Genomic DNA, 22,264 nt, shown 5'->3' on the forward strand with positions numbered 1-22,264 from the left:
AACTAAATTAGTACTTAGCTTAAATGTTAGTATTTAAAAATAAATAAACTCATTACAATGTAAGGGTTAATAGGTTAGAGATAATATCATAAAAGTTAAATTAGAACTAATTTTAAAGTTGTAAAATTAATGTAAAATTTTACAATAAATTTTATTTACATGATATTACTTTTATTAGAAAAAAGGTATGTACATTCCTTCATATTGAAAGAATTGGCGCCCAAATAATTGTACTACTATTTGAAAGCATTACAAACTACTTAAATTGCAAAATGTTATAATATTGTATTTAGTTTCTTTCATGAATTTATAATGTTTAAAGTTTTAGATGAATATAAATATTAATTATTAACTTATTGACATAATTTGAACTTAAACCTAGCATATATTTATATGTAAAAATTATTCTTTATTTAGTGAATTTATTATGTTATATTTTTTATTTAGTGAATTTATTCTGCTACATTATTTTTACTTAGTGAATTTATTCTGCTAGATTTTTTTATTTAGTGAATTTATTCTGCTACTTCAAACTTAACTATTGATTTAACATATTTGCTATTCAAACTCAGCAATTAGTTATCTATTAGGTCCTATTGCGTAAAACTTACATATTTAATTGAATTCAAATACATTTTTTTTTCAATTTCTGTGCTTGAGATAAATGAGCTGCCAAATATACTTGATTTAGAAAATCTTAGATTTGATTGAAGTATTTGTATTATGTGCTTATAAACAGATGCAATTTTCAAGGAATAGTGGTATGACAATTTGTACTTTGCATATGTCCCAAAGGGACGACCTAGTTGGGTTTGGAGGGAGTTGTCCCACTCGAGTGACGAGGGTTCGATACCATTCAATGTCCTCTGAGTTTGAATCTGTTGTACGAGATTTATTTAATCCGTGAGATATATAGTTTGCAAGTTATTACACAATGTATAATAGTGCTCAAACGAGCCGAAAAATTTGTACTTCCCATACATGGAAAAGTCTTGGGTAAATATGTGTTCAAATTGTTCACTAAAATGTGGGTCCCAAGTTTTGTACTGTGCATTAGTGGAGAGAAAGTAGGCTTTGAAAATGCCTCAAAAGTTCCCTTTATTGTGTGATGGCAGTTAATGTAAGAATATCGAAAAACAGGGGTAAATTTGTACAGAACCACTACCTAGCATGATATATTTGTGAATTGCGAAACTCAACTAAACTAAACTAACTAATTTCTTCAGCAATTTGCAATTAATGGCGAGTGTGGAGGAAGGTCCATTGCCATACAATTTATGGGAAGGGGAGAAGAGCAGCTCGTCGAATTCGAATCCAACAGATGCAGTTATATTTGCGGGAATCAGTTTGTTAATAGGAGTTTCATGCAGAACTCTCCTTCGCCGTACTTTTATTCCTTACACTGTCGTTTTGCTCATCATTGGCACCGCCCTCGGCTCTCTCGGTATGTTTTATGTATAAATGTATGTATGTATTGCATATGCGGATACAGTATTTAAATTGTATGAGTTCTAAGTTTAAATACTAGCGGAGGCAAAAAGTACTACTCCTAGTAAGCGATTACTTTCCATCTGCTTGTAAGCGTTAGTGGATAGAGTTACACGGTACCTATGTTGGTGGAAGGTAGCAAGCACCCGGTGGAATAGTCGAGCTTCGCACAAGCTGGTTCGAGCACCACGGTCATAAAGCAAAAAGTAGAAATTACTATTGGCCATATCTCATTTGCAAGGTGTGGCTGACTAATATTTTCCTTGTCTTCTATGTCAACCGTTGGCATAGATTTTTTCATACATGTAATATGTTCATGGTCTTGTTATTGTGGTTGAGGGCATGCTTTGTGCAATTCTTTCCCTGATTGTTATTACTGCTCCAACGGCATGTAACATTTTCTTATGGACATGAACTAGCATTTCTGGACCTTTTAAAATTTTAGATCTGTTCTCTTTTCTCAAATGTCCTTGTTGTTTGAATGCCTACTGGAATGTTGTGGCATCTAGCTGTTCTCATATTTTTGTTATTTATTTCTTTACTTAATCTTTTGCAAATTTAGAATTTGGGAGTAATTATCCACTGGGAAAGCTTGGGAATGGAATTCGAATATGTAAGTATAATTCAGTTATCTCTCAAATTTCTTGAAATTATCAATTTTGAGGATTGACTTAAAATTGTTGCATTAGGGATTATCTCTCATTATCCTATAAAGGTATGTGCTTTATTGAATTGCTGCAACAGGTGCAGATATAGATGCTGATCTTCTATTAGCTGTATTCCTCCCTATACTGATTTTTGAAGGCGCATTCTCCATGGAGGTGCACCAAATAAAGGTTCTCTTCTCCTTAGTTTTTATTCTATAAAACCTCAAGCCTAGTTATTGAATGTATAGGATGGTTTACTATTGGTCATAATACCACCACCAGGAATTCAGAAGTAATTCGGTGTAGTCTGTCTTTTTACTGGACTCCATATTCTTCTTAATATTGGAGAGAAATCATGGAGAAGTGTAAACAAGCTTCTAGTATATTTGTTAATAAAGAAGATTGGTGGTGTCTTCCCACTAAGTCTTGGTGGTAGAGTTATCAAGTACCTATGTTGGGGGAATAGAGGTACTCTAGTGGAATAGTCGAGGTGGATTCAATTTGGCCCAGACACCATCGTAATCAAGAAAAAAAAGACAAGAAAAAAGGAAGATAAACGAGAGTTCTTGGTGAAATGGGGTAGTGTGGCTAAATAGTTATTAATTCTGATCAAAGCTCATAAATATATAGGGGACTGAATCCCTCATCTGCAAGATGATTGAGAACGTTATATCTTCTTACAATTGGACTGCTACATAAGTTTATAACATCAATAGCATGGTCTTGTTTCATAGTTAAGAAAAAAAAGCAGATATATGTAAAGATATGCTGAAATAATGACGCCTTTCATCTTAAGGAAAGCAGGTAGCTCTTACTTTGATAGCCTGAATGTATGCTTTAAATAATTATGTATGCCATTTGTCAGTTTTTATGAGTTAATGGAATATGTCTGTTCATTTCTTTAGCTGGCTTTGACAGAAATGTATGGCACAAATGCTTTTGCTTGCTGGTCCTGGTGTACTGATTTCAACTGTTCTGATCGGTGCTGCTGTGAAGGTATAAGGAAACACTGTTTTCTGGAAGTGGTTTCGTACTTGCTCAAACATTCATATGTTTCTGCAGCTTGCTTTTCCATATGACTGGAATTGGAAAACATCATTATTGTTGGGGGCAATTCTTAGTGCTACTGATCCTGTGGCTGTTGTCGCGCTGCTTAAAGATCTGGGAGCTAGTAAAAAGTTGAGCACAATTGTTGAAGGAGAATCTATGATGAATGATGGGTATAAACATAAATCCATTTTCCTTTCATTTCTTCGGGAAAATCCTCTTGGTTTTCCCTATAATTTCATATTCATGTCCACATTTTTGGATGGCCAATTTTTCCACATAAAAGTGCCATCAGCCCCTTATTCTGTCTTGCAGTTTATCTTCCTCTTTTGTATACACTGATTCTTATTGTTCACCTCTCTTCCTCTGACCATGTTGCCAGGGCAGCTATTGTGGTTTACCAGCTTTTCTATCGAATGGTTCTTGGGAAAAGCTTTGGCTGGGTTGCAGTGCTGGAATATCTTGCACAAGGCTCACTTGGAGCGTAAGGATCATTATCTGGTTGGCTGATAACTTTTTGTATTGTTTTGGGTGAACTTAACTAGATCTTTTATTGTTACAGTGTCATCATCGGACTTGTGTTTGGAATGGCATCTCTTTTCTGGCTTCGGTTTGTATACAATGATACATTGATAGACTTTTCATTGGCTCTTACCGTGAGCTACATTGCTTACTACACAGTATGTTCCGTCCTGATTTAGATCATTTTTTATACACATGCATTCAATTCTTTGACATACGATTCCGAAGCGCGACCTTGTAGAATCATCATATTTTCTGACAACATTTATGCATGCATGATAATGATCATATTTCGGTGATAACATTTTGACATACTTGATTTAAGTGATTCAAGAGTTAAAAAAAGTGATCCAAGTTCATATGTGATGACATCTTCAGTAATCTAAGATCTTTGTCCTGCTTCATTCTACATATTTTGGTAAATTTACCACGTAAATGGTGTCATCAAATCTTTTCAGTAGTAGAAACATCTTCGCTACTACTCTATACTAGAAAGGCTGACAAATTCCAAAACTTGTTTACTTGCTAATTCAAGCAGACACTGTACTATGTTGTATGACTGCTTTTGCCTTAGCTTCTTGCTAGCTCCATTGAAGTCCTATGTGTTTGTTTCAATGCCATCCTTACTGACCTTAACTGGATCTTTAATGCCTTATTATTGCTTATAGGCTCAAGAGCAAGCTGAAGCTTCTGGTATCTTGACTCTTGTAGCACTTGGGATGTAAGTTCTGTACTTCACTCCTCTTTCACATTCAGACGTTTCAGCAGTAAAGCGTGTTTCAGTCTCTGATACTGAAACTTATGGATAGGGTTTTCGCAATGTCAAAGGATACCCATACAGCTGGTGGAAAGCAGAGCTTGCATGAGTTTTGGTATGTTTCTTCCCATTGTAATATCATGTTAGCTGAATATAGATTTATGTAACAAACCAAAGTATAGTGTGATCATTATTGTGCAGATTCAAGCATTGCCAATACCTAGCTGTGGCTCTCTTTTGTTGAGATAGTGTTACGTATGATGTCTTCTATGTGAAGGCATAGTTAACAGATGTATCTAGGGGAATATTTTGTCAAAATCAAAAGGTTGGAGTACATATGGTTTTAAGCTAAAAGGGAAGGTTCATAGTCAAACCTAAGGTCTATAACCTTTACACTGGATCAGAGCCAGACCCATCTCAATTTTTGGTTGATCCATGTTAGATTATCCAAGCTCAGATGTGCAGAGAGGGTGCTGATACAAATGGAGTGTTGTTTCCTTATATGGTCTTTGTGCAATCCCTGTCCTCGTGAGCTAGCTTTGGTGTTGAGTTAGATCCAAAATCCATTTTTCTAAAGGTCCTGAGTTCAGTCTCACTGGCATGCATTACCAGAAACAGAATCTGCAAGTGGCCGATGACAAAGGATCGGGCCTGCACATGAGGGGGCGTGATGAAGGCATAATTAAGTAATTAAAAAGAGTGCTCTTTATAGCAGTTTAAACTATTAGATGAGATTGTCCCACACTTCAACAATGTTTAATATTTAAATGTATACCCTTTTGTGATTAATACGGAGCTCCATTAGTGAGGGTGTGAAGAAAGTCTATTGAAAATAGAAAAAAGACTATGTAAAATGGCACTTATCCAGGTTCATTGGTGAAATTTAACTTTCCTATGGCCTTTTATGGTGATAACTAAAAACATTCTAGGAGGTAAATTGCTGGTGCTCAAGTTCAAGGGGTTTGAGCATGTCAGGAAAAAGGTAGGATGGTGTGAGCTGACTTTCTCTGTCACAATTTAAACACGTCTAAATATAGGCTTTTCTGCTAAATGAAACTGAGGGAGTAATAAGCACTCCCTCCTATCCCATCTTATGTGAAGGCGTTTTATTGGGCACAAACTTTAAGAAATAAACGAAGACTCTCTACATGTTTGTCAAGTATATGCAAAGTACTGAATTATCCTTTTAAATAAGTGGTGGTGAGAGTTCCACATGTCTTTTCATTTTCTCTTTCCTTATAAGATAATGAATTTTTGCATCAAGTACAACAATAACAAGAACCCAGTGAAATCCCACTAGTGGGGTCTGGGGAGGGTAGTGTGTACGCAGATCTTACCCCTACCCCGAAGAGGTAGAGAGGCTGTTTCCGAAGACCCTCGGCTCAATAGGACAAAAAGACAAAAGGAGATAATATCAGTATCACCACAAAAATCATAGGAAAAATAGGAACAACATGAAATCCAGAAGAAAGATACAAAGCAAAAGCGATAGCTAGTAAATAGGTCCGGCACTGAAACGCAAAATAGTAAGACACGACATTGCCACTAGCTAGCTTAGACAAAAACCCTACCATACTAGTCTCGCAACGGTACGAAGTAAGGCAAGACTCAACTACCTCCTAGCCTACAACCCTAATACTCGACCTCCACATCTTCCTATCAAGTGCCATATCCTCGAAAATCTGAAGCCTCGCCATGTCCTGCCTGATCACCTCTCCCCAATACTTTTTCGGTCGCCCTCTACCTCTTCTCGTGCCCTCCACAATCAGCCGCTCACACCTCCTTATCGGAGCATCTGGGCTCCTCCTTTGTACATGCATGAACCATCTGAGCCTTCCCGCATCTTGTCATCAATTGGAGCCACACACACCTTCTCCCGAATATCATCATTCCTAATCTTATCCATCCTAGTGTGCCCGCACATCCACCACAACATCCTCATTTCTGCTACTTTCATCTTCTGGATATGTGAGTTCTTAACAGGCCAACACTCAGCCCCGTACATCATGGCCGGTCTAACCACCGCTTTATAGAACTTACCTTTGAGTATCGGTGGCACACTCTTGTCACACAGGATTCCAGATGCTAACCTCCACTTCATCCATCCTACCCCTATATGGTGTGCGACATCCTCGTCGATCTCTCCCCCCTCCCCCCGGATAACCGACCCAAGGTACTTGAAGTTGCCTCTACTTGGGATGACCTGTGAGTCAAGCCTCACATCCACGCCCACTTCCCCCGGCTCTGCGCTGAACTTACACTCCAGGTATTCCGTCTTCGTTCTGCTCAGCTTGAAACCCTTAGACTCAAGAGCCTGTCTCCAACCCTCCAGCCTCTCGTTAACACCGGCTCACGTTTCATCAATCAAAACTATGCCATCGGCGAATAGCATGCACCATGGCACCTCCCCTTGAATATGCGTCCATCACCAGGGCGAATAAGAACGGAGGTGTAACCCCATAACAGCCGAAAAATGCTCAGAGTCGCCTCCTACTGTCCTTACCCGAGTCTTAGCCCCATCATACATGTCCTTAATCACTATAGTGTAAGGAACCGACACACCTTTTGCCTCCAAGCATCTCTAGAGAACTTCTCTAGGAACCTTGTCATATGCTTTCTCGAGGTCAATAAAAACCATGTGCAGGTCCTTCTTCCTATCTCTGTACTGTTACACCAATCGCCTAACAAGGTGTATAGCTTCTATAGTAGAACGACCCGGCATGAACCCGAACTGGCTGTCGGAAACAGACACCGACATCCTCACCCTCGCTTCAACCACCCTCTCCCACACTTTCATGGTATGACTCAGTAATTTGATACCCCTATAATTGTTACAACTCTAGATATCACCTTTGTTCTTATACAATGGAACCACCGTACTCCACCTCCACTCATCCGGCATCCTCTTCCTATTAAATATAATATTAAACAAGCTAGTCAACCACTCCAAATCGGCTCTCCCCACACACTTCCAAAATTCCACCGGAATCTCGTCAGGCCCTGTCGCCCTACCCCTACTCATCTTACTCATAGCTCCCATGACCTCCTCAACCTTGATGCGCCTGCAGTACCCAAAGTCGCGGTGACTCTCGGAATGCTCCAATTCACCTAGCACGATATCCCGATCCTCTTCTTCATTCAGAAGTTTATGAAAGTAGGTCTGCCATCTCTTCTTAATCTGGGAATCTTCCATCAATACTCTACCATCGCCGTCCTTGATGCATTTCACTTGGTCCAAATCCCGAGCCTTCCTCTCTCTCAACTTGGCCAGCCGGAATAGCTTCTTCTCACCGCCTTTTTCCCCCAATTCCTTGTACATATGACCATAAGCTGCAGTCTTAGCCTCTGTGACCGCCAGCTTAGCTTCCTTCCTAGCTACCTTATACCTCTCCATGCACGCACGCCTCTCCTCCTCACCTATGCTCCCCACTAACTTCAGGTACGCCGCCTTTTTCACTTCCACTTTACCTTGGACCACTTCATTCCACCACCAGTCTCCTTTGTGCCCGCCAACGACGCCCGTCGAGACCCCTAACACCTCTCTCGCAACCTCCCTTATACAGTCTACTGTCGTTGACCACATAGTGCTCGCGTCACCACTGCTCCTCCAAGCTTCCATAGCCGACAACCGCCCCTCCAGCTGTTGTGCTTTATCCTTAGTTAAGGTTCCCCACATGATTCTCGGTCTTCCTCGAGCAGACCTTTTCCTCCTCTTCAACATAATACCAACGTCCATCACCAAGAGCCCATGCTGTGTCGCGAGTATCTCACCTGGAATCACCTTACAATCCTTGCACAACCCTCTGTCACACCTCCTGAGGAGGAGATAGTCAATTTGAGTCTTCGCCACTGCATTTTGAAAAGTAACTAAATGCTCCTCCCTCTTCGGAAAGGTAGAGTTCGCAATCACCAACCCAAAAGCCTTAGCGAAGTCCAACAACGAGGTACCTCCTCCGTTCCTCTCCTCAAAACCGAAGCCTCCATGCACCTCGGCATAACCACCCGCGGTCGACCCAATATGACCATTGAAATCCCCTCCTATGAATAGCTTCTCAGCAGGCGGAACCTGGCGCACAATCTCATCTAACCCTTCCCAGAAACGCTGTTTAACCTCCTCATCTAGGCCCGCATGCGGCGCATAGGCGCTAAGATTTGGGGATGCTAAGATTAAATAAGTCATGTCATTACGGGTAAATTAAGGGTAAATTGGGGATGCTAAGATTAAATGGTACTTGGAACAAACTGAAAAGGAAAATGTGTCATATAAAATGAGACACAAGAAGTATTTCTTTATTTCTAGTGTTGCTAACTAATGTATGTCATCTTTGTTTTGAAGTGTTTCTAACTACAGACGAGCCAAAATTTATACATTGTAACTGCTGCCATTCCACTTCTACTGCTGATACATTACTCTCTTACTATCACTATGCTTAGTATGCTTCTTCTGCTACTTAGTACTAGTGCTACTGCCAGTACTAAATGCTGTTGCTGCTACTGCTACTGCTACAACAACCCTACCGTACCATTCCCACAACTACTCTCTTCATGAACTCTTTGGCTTTCCTAAACAATGCGCTACAGGTTTTTGAAACTGTCTTTTGTGACTTCTTCCAGCATTGGTGCTCCCGCTCTGTGCTTTTAGGATCTTTAGTGCATTGTCGCTCTCGTCCTGTCTGTTATCTGTATTTTTGTTATAGGACTGCCTAAAACATCATGTTTAGATGATTTGGTTCTTAATAGTTTGCTTATTGTTCAAAACCATAACCAAAGATATGAACTCTGTCATCATTTTGTTTTGGCTCCATTTTCTTTTACTGCTTTACTCTGAGAGGGGAATGGGAGGCGGTTGGACTGGAGATGGCTTGAACTATTTTTCACACTAACTTTTTCTCACCAACTTTTTTCGCAGGGAAATGATTGCCTACATTGCGAATACTTTAATATTCATCTTGAGGTTAGACTTGTTAACAGTCTATTATACAAACTAATGTTGTTTCTTTTCCTTTTGTCTTAATATCATTTTGTTCCATTTCTATGGTACATTTTTGTTATGATGACATTGTGACCATCTTGGTCTTCTTATTTAGTAGCAGTTGAAGTATTATTAGTACTTACTTTTGATTTGGACGTAAGTTTTTCGCTATGGAAAAGCTTATTTAGAGTATCCTGCCTATTTCTAATTGCGCTTTTGCGTCTGAGAGGTTCATTATTTTCTTTCAATTTCTTCCACCAGCTGCCTTTTATGCGAAGTTACTGTTCTCCTGAATCTGTTATTATGGCGCTCTTATTTGCTTTCGTTCATTTGCGATGATTTGGTTGGTCTGAGATGTCCCACTTTATCACTTTCTTATGTTCTATTGATGTTGTACTAACTCGAAGTTAGAATATCTGAATATGTACTTACTCCTTTGTAGGCATTTGAGTAAAGCTTTTCTTATATCTGAACACGAGTCAAATCTATTTCTCAACCCTTTTCTTCTTTTGATAGGGTTAGACATGTTTCATTCAAAGTCCTTCCTTGCTATAGTTTTCTTCTTCCTCGTTGCCCGTATGCTGTAGAATTGTTACTTTATGGAAGAGTCTACACATACTAGACAATTACAAAATAATCTTTAAGGAGATTTCTCTAGTCCTGTTCTATCTCCAATCAAAGAAATATATCTTATTGCAATTGTAATTGTTCTGTTCTTTCTCACGAAGTTGTATTGCCCCGTTTTCCATATATTTATATCTATTAGATAGTGTTGTTAATCCACTTCCTGTTCTGAGCGTAACTGAAGGACCCCTTGGTGCATGGTTGGCTATTATCCTCCTTTATTGTTATTGAATCAATGATGTTGCTTACAAACACTGACTTTTTGCAGCGGAGTTATCATAGCTCAAAGCATCTTCAGTATCAGAAATTTCGACGACAATACAGGTAGTTCTTCACCCTTTATTTATTATGTGATACTTCACTTTGTGTAGATGGATAATAACTGTTTTCCTATTACTTGAAGTGTGTGGTACATGCTGTACAGCACAATAAGTTGGGCAACCTGATTTTCCACCCAATTGAGTAACTAAAAGTCTCAGAGTCATTTTCTTAAATCTTTTTTTTTGAGAATCAATGCATCTGCTGTATGGATGCAGCAACAACACAAGTAGTTGGCACCTTAGGAAGTGCTGAGACTTGGATTGTAAAGAACTAGGAGTATAAAAGTGGTACAATAGCCTTGGTTGTCTGACATGTGACCAGATGCACCTGAGTAAAAAATCTAGGACCCAATCAGGAGGAAATCCTGAGAAAGCCACTGATTGATGAAGCTGTAGGGAGACAGCAAGATAAGCAGCAAGTTGAAATGTTTGTCACTGGATGCTCTAGGAGATGAGTATATTGGAGCACATTTTTCTATTGAAATTACCAGACATGTTTCAATTGAATAGAATTCAATAAATGTCAATAGTTCAAATCCCTAAGGCAACGGGGAACAAAATCAGTACCTAGCTTCCTAGGTTGACCGACGAACTAACTGCTAACATATGAACAAATTCATCTAAACTTCACTAGGATCTTAATTGAACCAGTCTCAATTGACAACCAGCTTCAAACTGACCAAACAAAGGCTAGAAACAAACCCAGCTTAACTGAAGCTTCGAGGTGCTGACCAAGTAACAAATTGCCAGAACCACAGATCAGCACCAAGAGTATGGTCTGTGAGAGAACTGACCTCGGAAAAGATAAAGCAAATGAAACATAACGGAAATGGATGAATTAGCAGATTGGCAGTCCAAAAAGTATTAGCATAACAAACAGACCAGACCAAAAGGTGGAACATTCCAGTATCAAAGAAAAGTGCTGACCAAAGGCCAATTACTAAGTGCAGTTGCAACTTCATAAATATAAAGCTCAAGATGGAAAGGAACCAGACACAAAGATAATGTCACAAGCCAAAGATGGATTAATAGCTAACTTCCATAGATCAGAATGCTAAAAAATAAAAATCCAGATTAAGATCAGTCACTGATGATGATCTTTCAGACCAAAATAGAGAGCTCTCCTTCCCATGGTACGAACCAAAATTCAAAATTATCACTGAAAACTAATAATGAACAAATAGTGTGATCTTCTTCCACCAGAGAACAAACCAAGATCCAAATATTAATACTGGTGATAAAACGACCGAGTAGAGAACCAGAGACGGAGATAAAGCCATAGGCATGTGACAGCAATGACAAAAACCGACTATGGAAACTAACAAAGAGTACAAAAAAAACATAAAGGCAGCAACCAATGCAATGCCTCAGATCAACCAACAACGAATGCTGGGGACAACCTTAGCAAACAACAAACACTAGGCTATGATATCTTATGATGACAGAGATATGGTGGAAACCCCTGTTTATTGTGCTAGGTTCTCTACACCAATTATATTAGTTGTTGAGTTATTTACAATGAGGAATAAAATAATGGGTGCATAAACTTAGGTCTCCAATTATTTACTATTTATATTTAACAGAAACATGAAGATTTAGTGTATTCAGGAGAAATAAGAAAGGGGGGAAAGGTAAAGATGCAGAGAATCACCCATTGATGCTCATATGCATCACACCTCAGGTTGGGTATTGTTGAGCACCTGTCCAGTTTCTGAGATCCCTCAACTTAGATGTATTCTTATTGACATATTATTATTATTATTTCTTTGGAGAATTTTTGTGAATTTTTCTTAGATTTTATTCCACTACACTAAATTTCCCGGATATCAAGAAAAATTCTTATATTTACGAATTTATATTGTAGGGAGATCTTGGGGCTATATCTTTCTTATCTACATCATTCTTCAAGTATCTCGAGCCATCGTTGTTTTTGTGTTTTACCCTGCCCTTCGCTACTTTGGTTATGGTTTGAATTGGAAAGAAGCTACCATTGTCATATGGTCTGGTTTGAGAGGAGCTGTCGGTTTGGCACTCTCCTTATCTGTTAAAGTAAGTCGTTTTCTGCTAAGTTTGTAATTCATATGGTTTCGTGTATCATTTACTCTTGAAGCTTAGATACAAATGATCACAGAAGATACAGTATTATCTTTTTTTCTAAAAAAAAATATTTTTACTTATCTAACTTGCATGTCTAGGAATGTTTTGTACTGGTGTGAAATATACTCCTAATATACGAAAGTGTATAATGTGTAGGACCTAACAGTATTATATCCTAAATGTAAGTATGTAACAACTTTGTTGCCTGTAATTAGTTTAGGAAAGAAAGTCAGTTTGTACTTGGTAAGCTTTTTGCTAAAATAAAACAGTCCAAGAGAGATAATGTGAAAACCTGTGAGCTTCATTAAGTACTGATGCACTTTTAGGTTTGATTGCTTTTATTGGTTGGTTACCTCCTCCCTCCCAAACCAAAAAAGAAGGCTTTCTCTTCCTAGATCCTGAATTTAACTGCGTAAGTTTTTCTTGCACATCGATCAGGCACTCCTTAGTCTTTATAATTTAAGTACTTGTCAAAAGCTCATAACACTTTGAGCGCTCTCATTCAACTTCAGTAGTTCTTTATTTCCACTTCGTTGCTAATCAGCCCACCAGTTTGATTTCAAGCGACAGACTAAGTAGGTAAATTCGCTATCTATGGAGAAGATAGCTTCCATTTGATATCCTACAGCAATTAGAGTACGAGCAGTACAACTTATAACTGAATAAAAAGCTTATCATTTTTTTCACTTGTGTGTCAAAGCTTTATGAAGCATATCTATGATGTAGGCGCTGGAAGAGGGATGATAGATTTTCTTTTACTTAATAATATTTACACACGGTTTTCTTTCTAAATTTCCAGAGTGCTAGTGGCGATCCAAAGTATCTCAGTGCAGAAACTGGAGCTATGGTATGTTTTTATTGACAAACAATTGCAATTTAGTTGCAGTTCATATGCCCTACTTTTGGAAGTCATTGATTCATTGCCATGATTACCTTGTAGTTTTTTGGCATCTGAAGCTTAAGCTATCAACTTTCTTTGACATGTAACTGAAACTCCTTTCTTATCGTACAGTTTGTTTTCCTTACTGGTGGAAGTGTGTTACTGACACTCATTATCAATGGATCTACTGCACAATTACTTCTAAGTCTCTTTGGTATGGACGCTCTATCAAAAAGTGAGGTAAAATTCTGGTGTAATTTATGTCCTTTGTTTTGAGGAACTTACCTGCCCAAGAAATTGTGATCCATGTATGTCTTTTTATGTAGTTTCACCTTGTTAGTCAGGGCTCAACCATGTTAAATTTCAGTAAGTACCCTTTTCATTGAAAATCCTACCTGCCCTAGGACTTGCAGGACATCTATACCTTTTGTGTATATTCAATCTTATCAATCAGCTTCTTAGTGTTATGGAATGAGAGGAATCAATGATGTTTCGGGAAAAGGAGCATTTTTACATAACTTGAAATACAAGTTCCTGTATTTAGTAATTCTGTGCTTAATTCTCCAAAAGTTATATGAAGTGTATACCGAAGTTGAATGTTGCCTAACCTACACCTCATTTGTACTAATCCGAGCATCAGCTTATTGATTGTTTTTTTAATTCTATAAGATTGCTTTTACTTATAAAAAAATGAGTGTTGCTATGTTACCTGCTTGTCTTTAAACCATTACATTGTCACTTTATTTATGGCCTTTGTAAGCTTCTCAATGCATAAGGATCATCAGCTTGAACTCATATTGGTCCTATTTCCTGATAAAATATTTTCGTGTAAATCTAGAAAGAAATATCTGCATAGAATTAGCTAAGTCATTCTGGTCCTTGTTAACTTCAAATATGTGGCGAATAACCAGGAAACATACCCGGTGTACTCAACCACTGCTTGTATTTCGTATTTGAGACGTGGTCTTTTTGTTGAGGGAGCCATCCTTCTTATAGTATAATTTGTTTCAGGAAACCATGGTCAATTATGCAAAACATCAACTATTGAGAAAGGCTGAAGAGTTTTCTAGAATCTGTAGTGGACGCGATAATCCTTTCGATTGGATCACTGTTGGAGGTTATGCCACATGCATAAAGGATGTCTGTGAAGACACAATTTGGCCTCCCTGTACCACCAACAATAGCTATCTAGATATAGATGATATGAAGACTATGAGAGTATGCTTTCTGAAAGGTCAGTTACTGCGCCTGGACTAGTTGGTCTATAGTTTGCTTTTACAACCTTTCTGGTGTCTGGCGCCTGCATTTCTCATCTGGGCTTTCAGCTTTCCCCTTACTTTCTTTTGTAAGTGTTGCAAGATCAGATATTGCTTCTCTCATCTATTTGATTGACAGATTATTGATGCCATATTTGATCATGAACTGTGGTCCTCTTTTTGTGAGTTACCTTGACATATCTTCAGTTTGTTCCTATAAAAGACCTGCATGTTCTTCTCCTCTAAAATCCGAGGAATATAAGGAACTGAAGAGTTAGAATGCAATGTGAAGTTTTCTAGTGAGCTGAACGTCAGCATTCATTATTTTCACGAGTTTTTACACCTGTAACCCGATTGGTATGTGATATTGTGAGCTTACATCATGCAGAAATTTGCTTCTAGGACATCTCTCTTGTTTACCATAGCTTTGCATCCCTCCTTGGTAACATTTCATTAAAAACTCGTGTCTTCTATTTTCCTTTGCTAATATGAGTAAGAATGAAATTCCATCTTATCCAAATGTCTCGAAACACATCCGTGTAGCCTTGAATTTTTGCCAACTTAAAATTTTTAATAGCTGTGTGAAGCTGTATGCGTGACTTCTTTTTATTCTTCATTTAAATATTCACCCTGTGGACCTTATTCAAGGCGGCCTCTTCTTTTCTCCTTTTGTCTTCCATTCTAAATGCCTTAACAAGTTTATTCATGGCCTTACTTCTGTTATTTGCATTTCTTCTACTACAGCTACTCGTGAGGCGTACTGGTCAACATTCAATGAGGGGAGGACAACTGAATCCACTATCAGTGTTTTGATGGAATCAGTGGATGAGGCAATTGATCTGGCTACTCAGGGATTGCATGACTGGAATTATATTTCTACTCGCCTCAAGTTTCCGGGATATTGTAAATTTTTCACAAATGTTTGTCCTCCGAGGCTAACAAGGTGGTTTGTGCTAAAGAAATTACAGGATAGTTGTCATATATGCTCTGCATTTATCCATGCTCACAGAATCGCAAGACAGCTTCTTCTTGACTATACTGGTAAGTGTGGGTACCAGCTTTAGATAAAAAGAAAATATGGCTGATGCATTCGGTCCTTGTGGAGTATCTTATATGTAAATCAGGTTCTAAAAGCAATGCGTTTTCATGTGTACTTTTTCTTTCGTAACATTGAATTCTGAACTCCTGCTCTTTGAGAATTGTGCCTCCTGTTCATAAGGGCTCTTTTTTCCCCACTTTTTTCTTTGTCTTTCTTTGGGAGTTGACTCATGAAGTCATTTGACAATCCCTCTACATTTTAAAGGTGACAATGGAAATGCTGCAATTGTTATTGCTGAAAGTGAAGCCGAAGAACTAGAAGCAAGGAAGTTTCTAGAATCTGTCAAGAATTCAATGCCTGAGGTTTGTGAACATTTTTGTGTGAAATCATGCGTTGAAGCTCTTGTTTAAATGGCGCATTGACCATTTGATTGTCAAGAGTTTGCAACATGGTTTTCTTAGCAGTTTTCTTAAATTAACTTTTATTTGCTAGAATATAACTCTATGTAAGCTTATCACACAAGTTCAGCTGAATTAAGCCATTGAATTCTGAACATTCTAGATCTTACATCAAGCGGAATCAAGGCAAGTTACATTTTCAATGCTGAAGTGTCTGGATGAATGTCTCAATGATATGGAGAAAGAAGGGATTTTAACTGAGAAAGTTGTGCTGCATATACATGATTTGCTTCAGGTAACTGTATTGCATGTGAAATTTCCAGCGCCGTAGCATTATTTTTTGTTGTATGCTTATTGTTGTATGTATACATGTTTTTCAACTCCAAACTAGAATGACCTTGAAAAGCTCTCGAGAAGTCCTCCTTCAGTAAGATTCCCAAAGCTAGGAGATGTCATAAGTATCCATCCTTTGTTTTTAAACCTTTCTCCTGCTATTCGATATGATCTGGAACGCTCCTCGAAGGTCATATTGAAGACACCAGGTTGTACACTCTACACGAAGGGTTCCAAGCTGACGAGTGTCTGGCTGATAGGAAATGGATCAGTTACGGTAAGTAAAGGCAGCATAAGGAATCTATTCAAGTAACTATATTTCCAGATAGCTAGCATTATTGTATCTTTGTTTGATCATTGAAAAAGCTTGCCTTCTTTCTTCTCCAGTCGAAAAGGAGCCCGTTTCCTTTTCATTGTCCTGTGGATTCAACATATGCTCGAGGAAGTATTTTAGGTCTATATGAGGCTCTTGTCGGAAAGCCATATTTGTGTGATATGGTGACAAATTCTGTGGCTCTCTGCATCAAAATTAAGCTGGAGTCAATCATTTCACTACTGGCCCAGGGCAATGGAGTGGAAGAATTGTTATGGAAGGTGATCTTTGACAATCTTTGCATGACTCAATGTGCAACTCAAACATTTATGTTAGCATAAGTGCACAATAAGTTGAACATATATGAAAAAATGCTGATGTCAGAAGTGCCTTCAGATAAAGATTTTACTTTCTATTTATAAATCAAAAGCTTTAATTTATATATATATATATATATATATATATATATATATATATATATATATATATATATATGTTAATGAAAAGGTATTTTTTAATTATTATTTTGGTTTGACAAGTTCTTCGTAAACAAGGGACAGTATTTTCTGAATTTCACAATCCATCTCATGTGCAGGAGTGCACCATTGCTGTTGCTAAGCTCTTGGCGCCTGATATGTTCAAGAAATTCTCAATGCAAGAAGTAAGAGGTATTGTTGATGAAAGATCGGTCATGAATACTTTCTCAAGTCAAGAAATAATAGAAACTTCTCATCATTCCATCAACTTCCTGTTAAGCGGTTGCTTGAGAGATCAAACTACCGAGCAACTAATTGAATGCCCAGCAATATTGCCATGTTCCATTTTGAATGAAAGCGTCCCTTATGCCCGTGCCAACGTAATGGGTAGGTCTCCTCATTATAATCTGTCTCCTTATTTGAAACTGTGGTTACCAAAGTTGACTTCCTCGTTAGTTTGGTCGACCACACTCAGCAGAAAAATTTGTCCATTACTTATTTGTTGAGACTTTGTCATGTGGTCAAAGATGCAAGCAGGTGTTTAATCCTCATTAACATGCTCGCTTCTCCTTGCTGTTCATAGACTTTGTTGTCTTATGGATATATTCAAGTAGCGCTGTTTCTGCATCCTCTGGATGCTCATTAAAAAAAGACTTACTTCATAAAAATGAAAGGGAAAAAGAATGAAAAGATAAAGGAGCTATTCAAATAGGGAAAAAATGGTTGATTGTTGGGATTTTCTCTAACTTTTTAGAAAAAAACTTGCAGATTTGATGAATGAGATGATCTATTAGGAACTGTCCTGTCTTGAGCTTATTGAACTCTTGCAAAACTTACCTGATCGCTGGTTGTCTTCTCCTGTTAGTTTGACTTATTTCCTGCTTTAAGTGATACTTAGAACCTAAGGGAAGTAATTTTAATTTAGGAAGTGTCTTGCCTTGAAGTATTCTCCTTGTGTTGTTTCCTAAATTATGGTGCTTTTGCAGGTGAGAGTTCTGGATCATATTCAAAGTACAAAGTTGTAAAAGAAGCAAGGATAGTTCGTGTAGACAACATTTCAGCATAAGAAGTTGGCCATCCAAAACTTTTGGAAGCGAAAAATGGTAAGCCGAGGAGATAACATAATGTTTAACATTGAATTACTTCGATTAGTTGGTCGCAGCTTTTCATTCTAGAGCGTACTTGGTGTCATTCTAAGACCTTCACTTTTCGATCATGAAAAACTGTAAATATTACTACTTGGTTTCATTTCCTTTCTGTGGCTAAGAATGTAAGCCCGTTCTATTTTTTGTGTCAGTGCAATTTACGCTGCTTGAATCTGTGAGTGTCTGCACTTGCAACATTTATTGAGAAAACTAGCCTCCGTAGCTCCTCTTTCTCCATTTACACGAAATGGCCCTCCGGCCCAAACATATTACATCTAGTAGCTCGAAATATTTATTTTGTATAGTGACAGTCTATTTTGTATATCTTTTGTATAGTGACAGTCTATTTTGTATATTTTTGTATAGTGACACTTAAAAAATTCACTGCCACTCTTACAAAATATATACAAAATAGACTGTCACTATACAAAAATTATACAAAATAGACTATTACTATACAATTTATATACAATAGACTTGTTATTCCAAACTTAATTTAAATGCGTTACTATTTTTGTTATTCGATTTTCAGAGCAAAATCTGATATCACTTTGCATAGTTCTAGGATAAATTTGACCATTTTCTCTTGTAAAAAAATCCATGTTGAAAAGCTTTTGCTGGTAGTCAGTAAGGTCAAGTTTGTCACATGACTGGTAGAATCAACACCTTTCAGATGTGAGTATATAGCAGATCCATCAAAATTCAAGACAAGCAAATAAAAAAGGTCATATTTTCATTTTTGAAAAAATTGCTGAACCAAAAAGCCTAACACAGGATTATTTGAAATATCATAATCACATTAAAGGAACTCGTCATTGCTCCGTAATGAAAAGTTCTCCACAATTTTGTGAACTCCAATTTACGAAAGTGAACAAGTAAGTAGCGATAAAAATAAAAACAAGATAGGAGTAGCTTTCAAGTGCCAAGTGGGAAGAAAACTCATTTTTAAATTAATACTGGTAGCTAACGGAACTGTAAAACGAAAGGGGATGTCTGAAAATGCCCAAACAATTTACTTCGAATTTCTCTAAGTAGGCGGCAAAAGGGGATGTCTGAAAATGCCCAAACAATTTACTTCGAATTTCTCTAAGTAGGCGGCAGGGTAAGGGGAAAGTATGAATTAAAGTAGGTTACAATGTTGAAAAGTTTGAAATTTGAAGGGGGAAGAGTGGCAGTGGTTTTGGGCTAGCCCTTTAAGGCGGATGTAATGTATTACCTACGGGTTTAACTGAACTCATAACTTTCGACGCGGAGTAAAAATTTATTAAAATTACAAAAATAGTAGATTTGAACCCATAACTTTAAAAATTTAATGGGTTCAATGCTAAAAATTTTAAAATTGAATCCATAGAATTTAAATCTTGAATCCGCCTCTGCCTATTGTCATTAGTTTTTCCATGGCTACAAATGAAGTTTGCTATATATCCATTGTGCATCTTAAAATGTAAGTTTTCAAACAAATAATCCAATATTCTCGAAATCATGGAGGGGTAGAGGGGATCACCATGCACCAACCTTAGCACACAAAACAGGATTCTATGTAACAAGGCTGTACAAGTCCTATGCAGGACGAATATACATTGTCTCATGGGACACTGCTTCGTTAAAATATTACGCATACATATAGAAAATGATCCGCTTATTACTATAGTAAATTATTCATTTGTTCACTTTTTCAAATATTGACACCTCTTGGAAAATCGTGTGTACGTCTTGTTCCTATCTTGTCTTATGAGTATTAAAGGACAGCTTGGTGCACGAAGCATTTCGCGTTTACGCAAGGTCCGGGGAAAACTGCACCCCAAGGGAGTGTGATGTAGGCAGCCTACCAAGCATATTCCACCGCTCAAATCCTTGACATGTTGCTGCAGGGCTCTCCTTTCAAGTATTAGTTAGTTAATAATAATATCTCAGCAGCAAGAGACAACCGAAACAACTTGTTGTTGTGGGCCTTTCTAAATTGGAAAGAACTTTTAGTTGGTGGGGCACTTGAATAAGTTAAGGAAGAATCAATACCAAAAGCCGAAAAGGAATGGATACAGACAAGTCAAAATGTTCATGCATATTCCTATTTCAATTATTAGTATTCTCGTTGTTGTCTAATTCCCTCCGATTTCTGTCTTTTTATTTAATACTTTCCTTTTTTACTTATTAAGTAATATTATTAATATTAAGTAACAATCAAATTTAAAATTTCCCTGGTAGAGTTGCGATTTTACATACAAATTGTGCAAAGTTCAATTTTTTGTAGGTCTTTGCTTTCTCCTTCCTCTTCCTCGGACCTGTAATTGTTGATGTTGTTTTCTATGAAGTAATATATTACGTATGTGAAAAATCAAAAAAATAAAAATAAAATTTTGCATGAAGTCTTAATTTTAAAATTTAGCAATTAATTCAATAATAAGAACCTTAAATTAAAGATTAGACTCATCATACAACAACTATACTGAATTCAGAGGTCCATTTCCACAAGTACTATTCCATATTATAGTCTTTGAATTGCCCGAGTAGTATTGCAGGGTTTAAAAAAAAAACAGTGTGATACTTGAATTCTATATGTTACCACAGTAACAAAAAAACTCTAAACTCATTCCAAATGGAGCAAGTTAGACAATTATGCAAGTTCCAAGTCGAGTCAATATTTAATAAGTTAGTCAAAATTGAAACACCATGTGGATGCAAATTGCAAATTGCAAGATGATAGATTGACAGAAGGAAGATCGTACAATCCAAAGCAAAGATTTGGTGCAATGAATTTATGAGAGAAGTCATAGTAACCACCGATGATTGTGGTGGATAGATAATCCCTCCATCCTTAATCACACGTACTCGGTTAGGTTGACATCTAGGTCTCGGTCGGGGGCGATTTCCAAATTATGGTCTCATTCTTTCCTTCCGTTCAGAACTCAGTTGACTGCTTCTGTATAGAAGGCGGAGCGTCCTTGGCTCAGCATTATAGCATTATAGCACATAAGGCTTCAGCGCTACTACAGCTCTTCGCTAACTCGAAGTGTCTCACTATGAGAATCTAGCTTCGCTGACGCTCGGCTAAGTCTTGAGGTTTCAGGCGCACGAATTCAAATTAATCGGAGTTTAATACAAATATTGGATATGGGAAAAAAAAAGAGAGAAAGAGAAGTCATAGTAAGTAGAAGATGCTCAATTGCCTTATGATCGTTGCACCTAAAACTTCTGCATAATGATTGGAAATGATTAAACAATATTCTCATGATATAACCGACTAAATCTCTCTAGTATTTACAAACTGTATCATTGACTTTTGGTATCACATTACATGAAGCATGTTAACAAAATTATACAACTGTGTGTGCCACCATGTCCACCATCGAGTAAATTCAAAATTTAGACGCTGTGAATTTTGAGTTGAAATTAATTAGTGAGTTTTAAAAATGTATAACGCGCCCACACACACATAAATATATAAAATTCGATCCAGAAACAAAAGTTGTAAAACCGTTGTTAGATCCGCAACTGTCAACCTTACATTCTAAAAGTAGGATATTCATTCTGTAGGATATATCTAGCTGAATGTAACTGGTTTCTCTTCTATAATGGAGCTCGAAGAAAATAAAGTGTGGAAGGAATTTAATTCTAAAAAGTCGAAGATTAATCCCCAAAATAAATATAAACCGCGGTCCTCAAAGCTAAAACACTACACAATCAACGTTTGAAGCAAAGTCGAAGTCAGAATTTGAAGTTTATGAGTTCTGAACTTGACATTGAACTCATAGCTCATCTAAGTTATTGGATTTACAGTCAAGTATACATACATATTTAATGAATATTCTAATATAAGATCTAAGCAAAAACTAATAAGGTCATCCAAACCTATATTTAATGCTCTAGCAACCCCCCCCCCCCCAACCCCAATTTTGAAGTCGTATTAAATTCTTAATTGATTATGAACGAAGTTAATGATAATGGTACAT

The 22,264-nt window shown here is 37.4% G+C and overlaps 1 protein-coding gene across 4 annotated transcripts; it reads left to right on the top strand.

The window, feature by feature from the left end:
• The first annotated feature begins 1,182 nt into the window (after window positions 1-1,182).
• LOC107766293 (sodium/hydrogen exchanger 8-like) lies at window positions 1,183-18,469 on the top strand. Of its 4 annotated transcripts, none has more exons than XM_075245971.1 (22): window positions 1,183-1,444; window positions 2,051-2,101; window positions 2,233-2,324; window positions 3,054-3,131; window positions 3,198-3,355; window positions 3,565-3,666; window positions 3,745-3,862; window positions 4,373-4,425; window positions 4,514-4,576; window positions 9,371-9,415; window positions 10,326-10,381; window positions 12,242-12,426; window positions 13,274-13,321; window positions 13,487-13,594; window positions 14,366-14,588; window positions 15,355-15,651; window positions 15,914-16,011; window positions 16,211-16,342; window positions 16,439-16,657; window positions 16,768-16,974; window positions 17,289-17,556; window positions 18,156-18,469. In XM_075245971.1, exons 1-22 carry the CDS (start codon window positions 1,240-1,242, stop codon window positions 18,233-18,235), a joined length of 2,886 nt encoding a protein of 961 aa, XP_075102072.1. In that variant the 5' UTR covers window positions 1,183-1,239; the 3' UTR covers window positions 18,236-18,469. The 4 variants fall into 4 exon arrangements, with proteins under 4 accessions (XP_075102072.1, XP_075102073.1, XP_075102074.1 ...); XM_075245972.1 differs by having other exon boundaries at window positions 1,195-1,444; window positions 16,571-16,657; XM_075245973.1 differs by lacking the exon at window positions 1,183-1,444 and adding an exon at window positions 1,614-1,729.
• The last annotated feature ends 3,795 nt before the right edge of the window (window positions 18,470-22,264 follow it).

This window comes from Nicotiana tabacum, chromosome 23 (genome assembly GCF_000715075.1).
Source record: "Nicotiana tabacum cultivar K326 chromosome 23, ASM71507v2, whole genome shotgun sequence".
NCBI lineage: Eukaryota > Viridiplantae > Streptophyta > Magnoliopsida > Solanales > Solanaceae > Nicotiana > Nicotiana tabacum.

Coding starts and splice junctions, on each gene's coding strand:
- LOC107766293 (XM_075245971.1), top strand. CDS start 1,240: ATGGCGAGTGTGGAGGAAGGTCCATTGCCATACAATTTATGGGAAGGG. Junction 13,322..13,486: donor GTGCAGAAACTGGAGCTATG/GTATGTTTTTAT, acceptor CTTATCGTACAG/TTTGTTTTCCTTACTGGTGG. Junction 13,595..14,365: donor ACGCTCTATCAAAAAGTGAG/GTAAAATTCTGG, acceptor AATTTGTTTCAG/GAAACCATGGTCAATTATGC.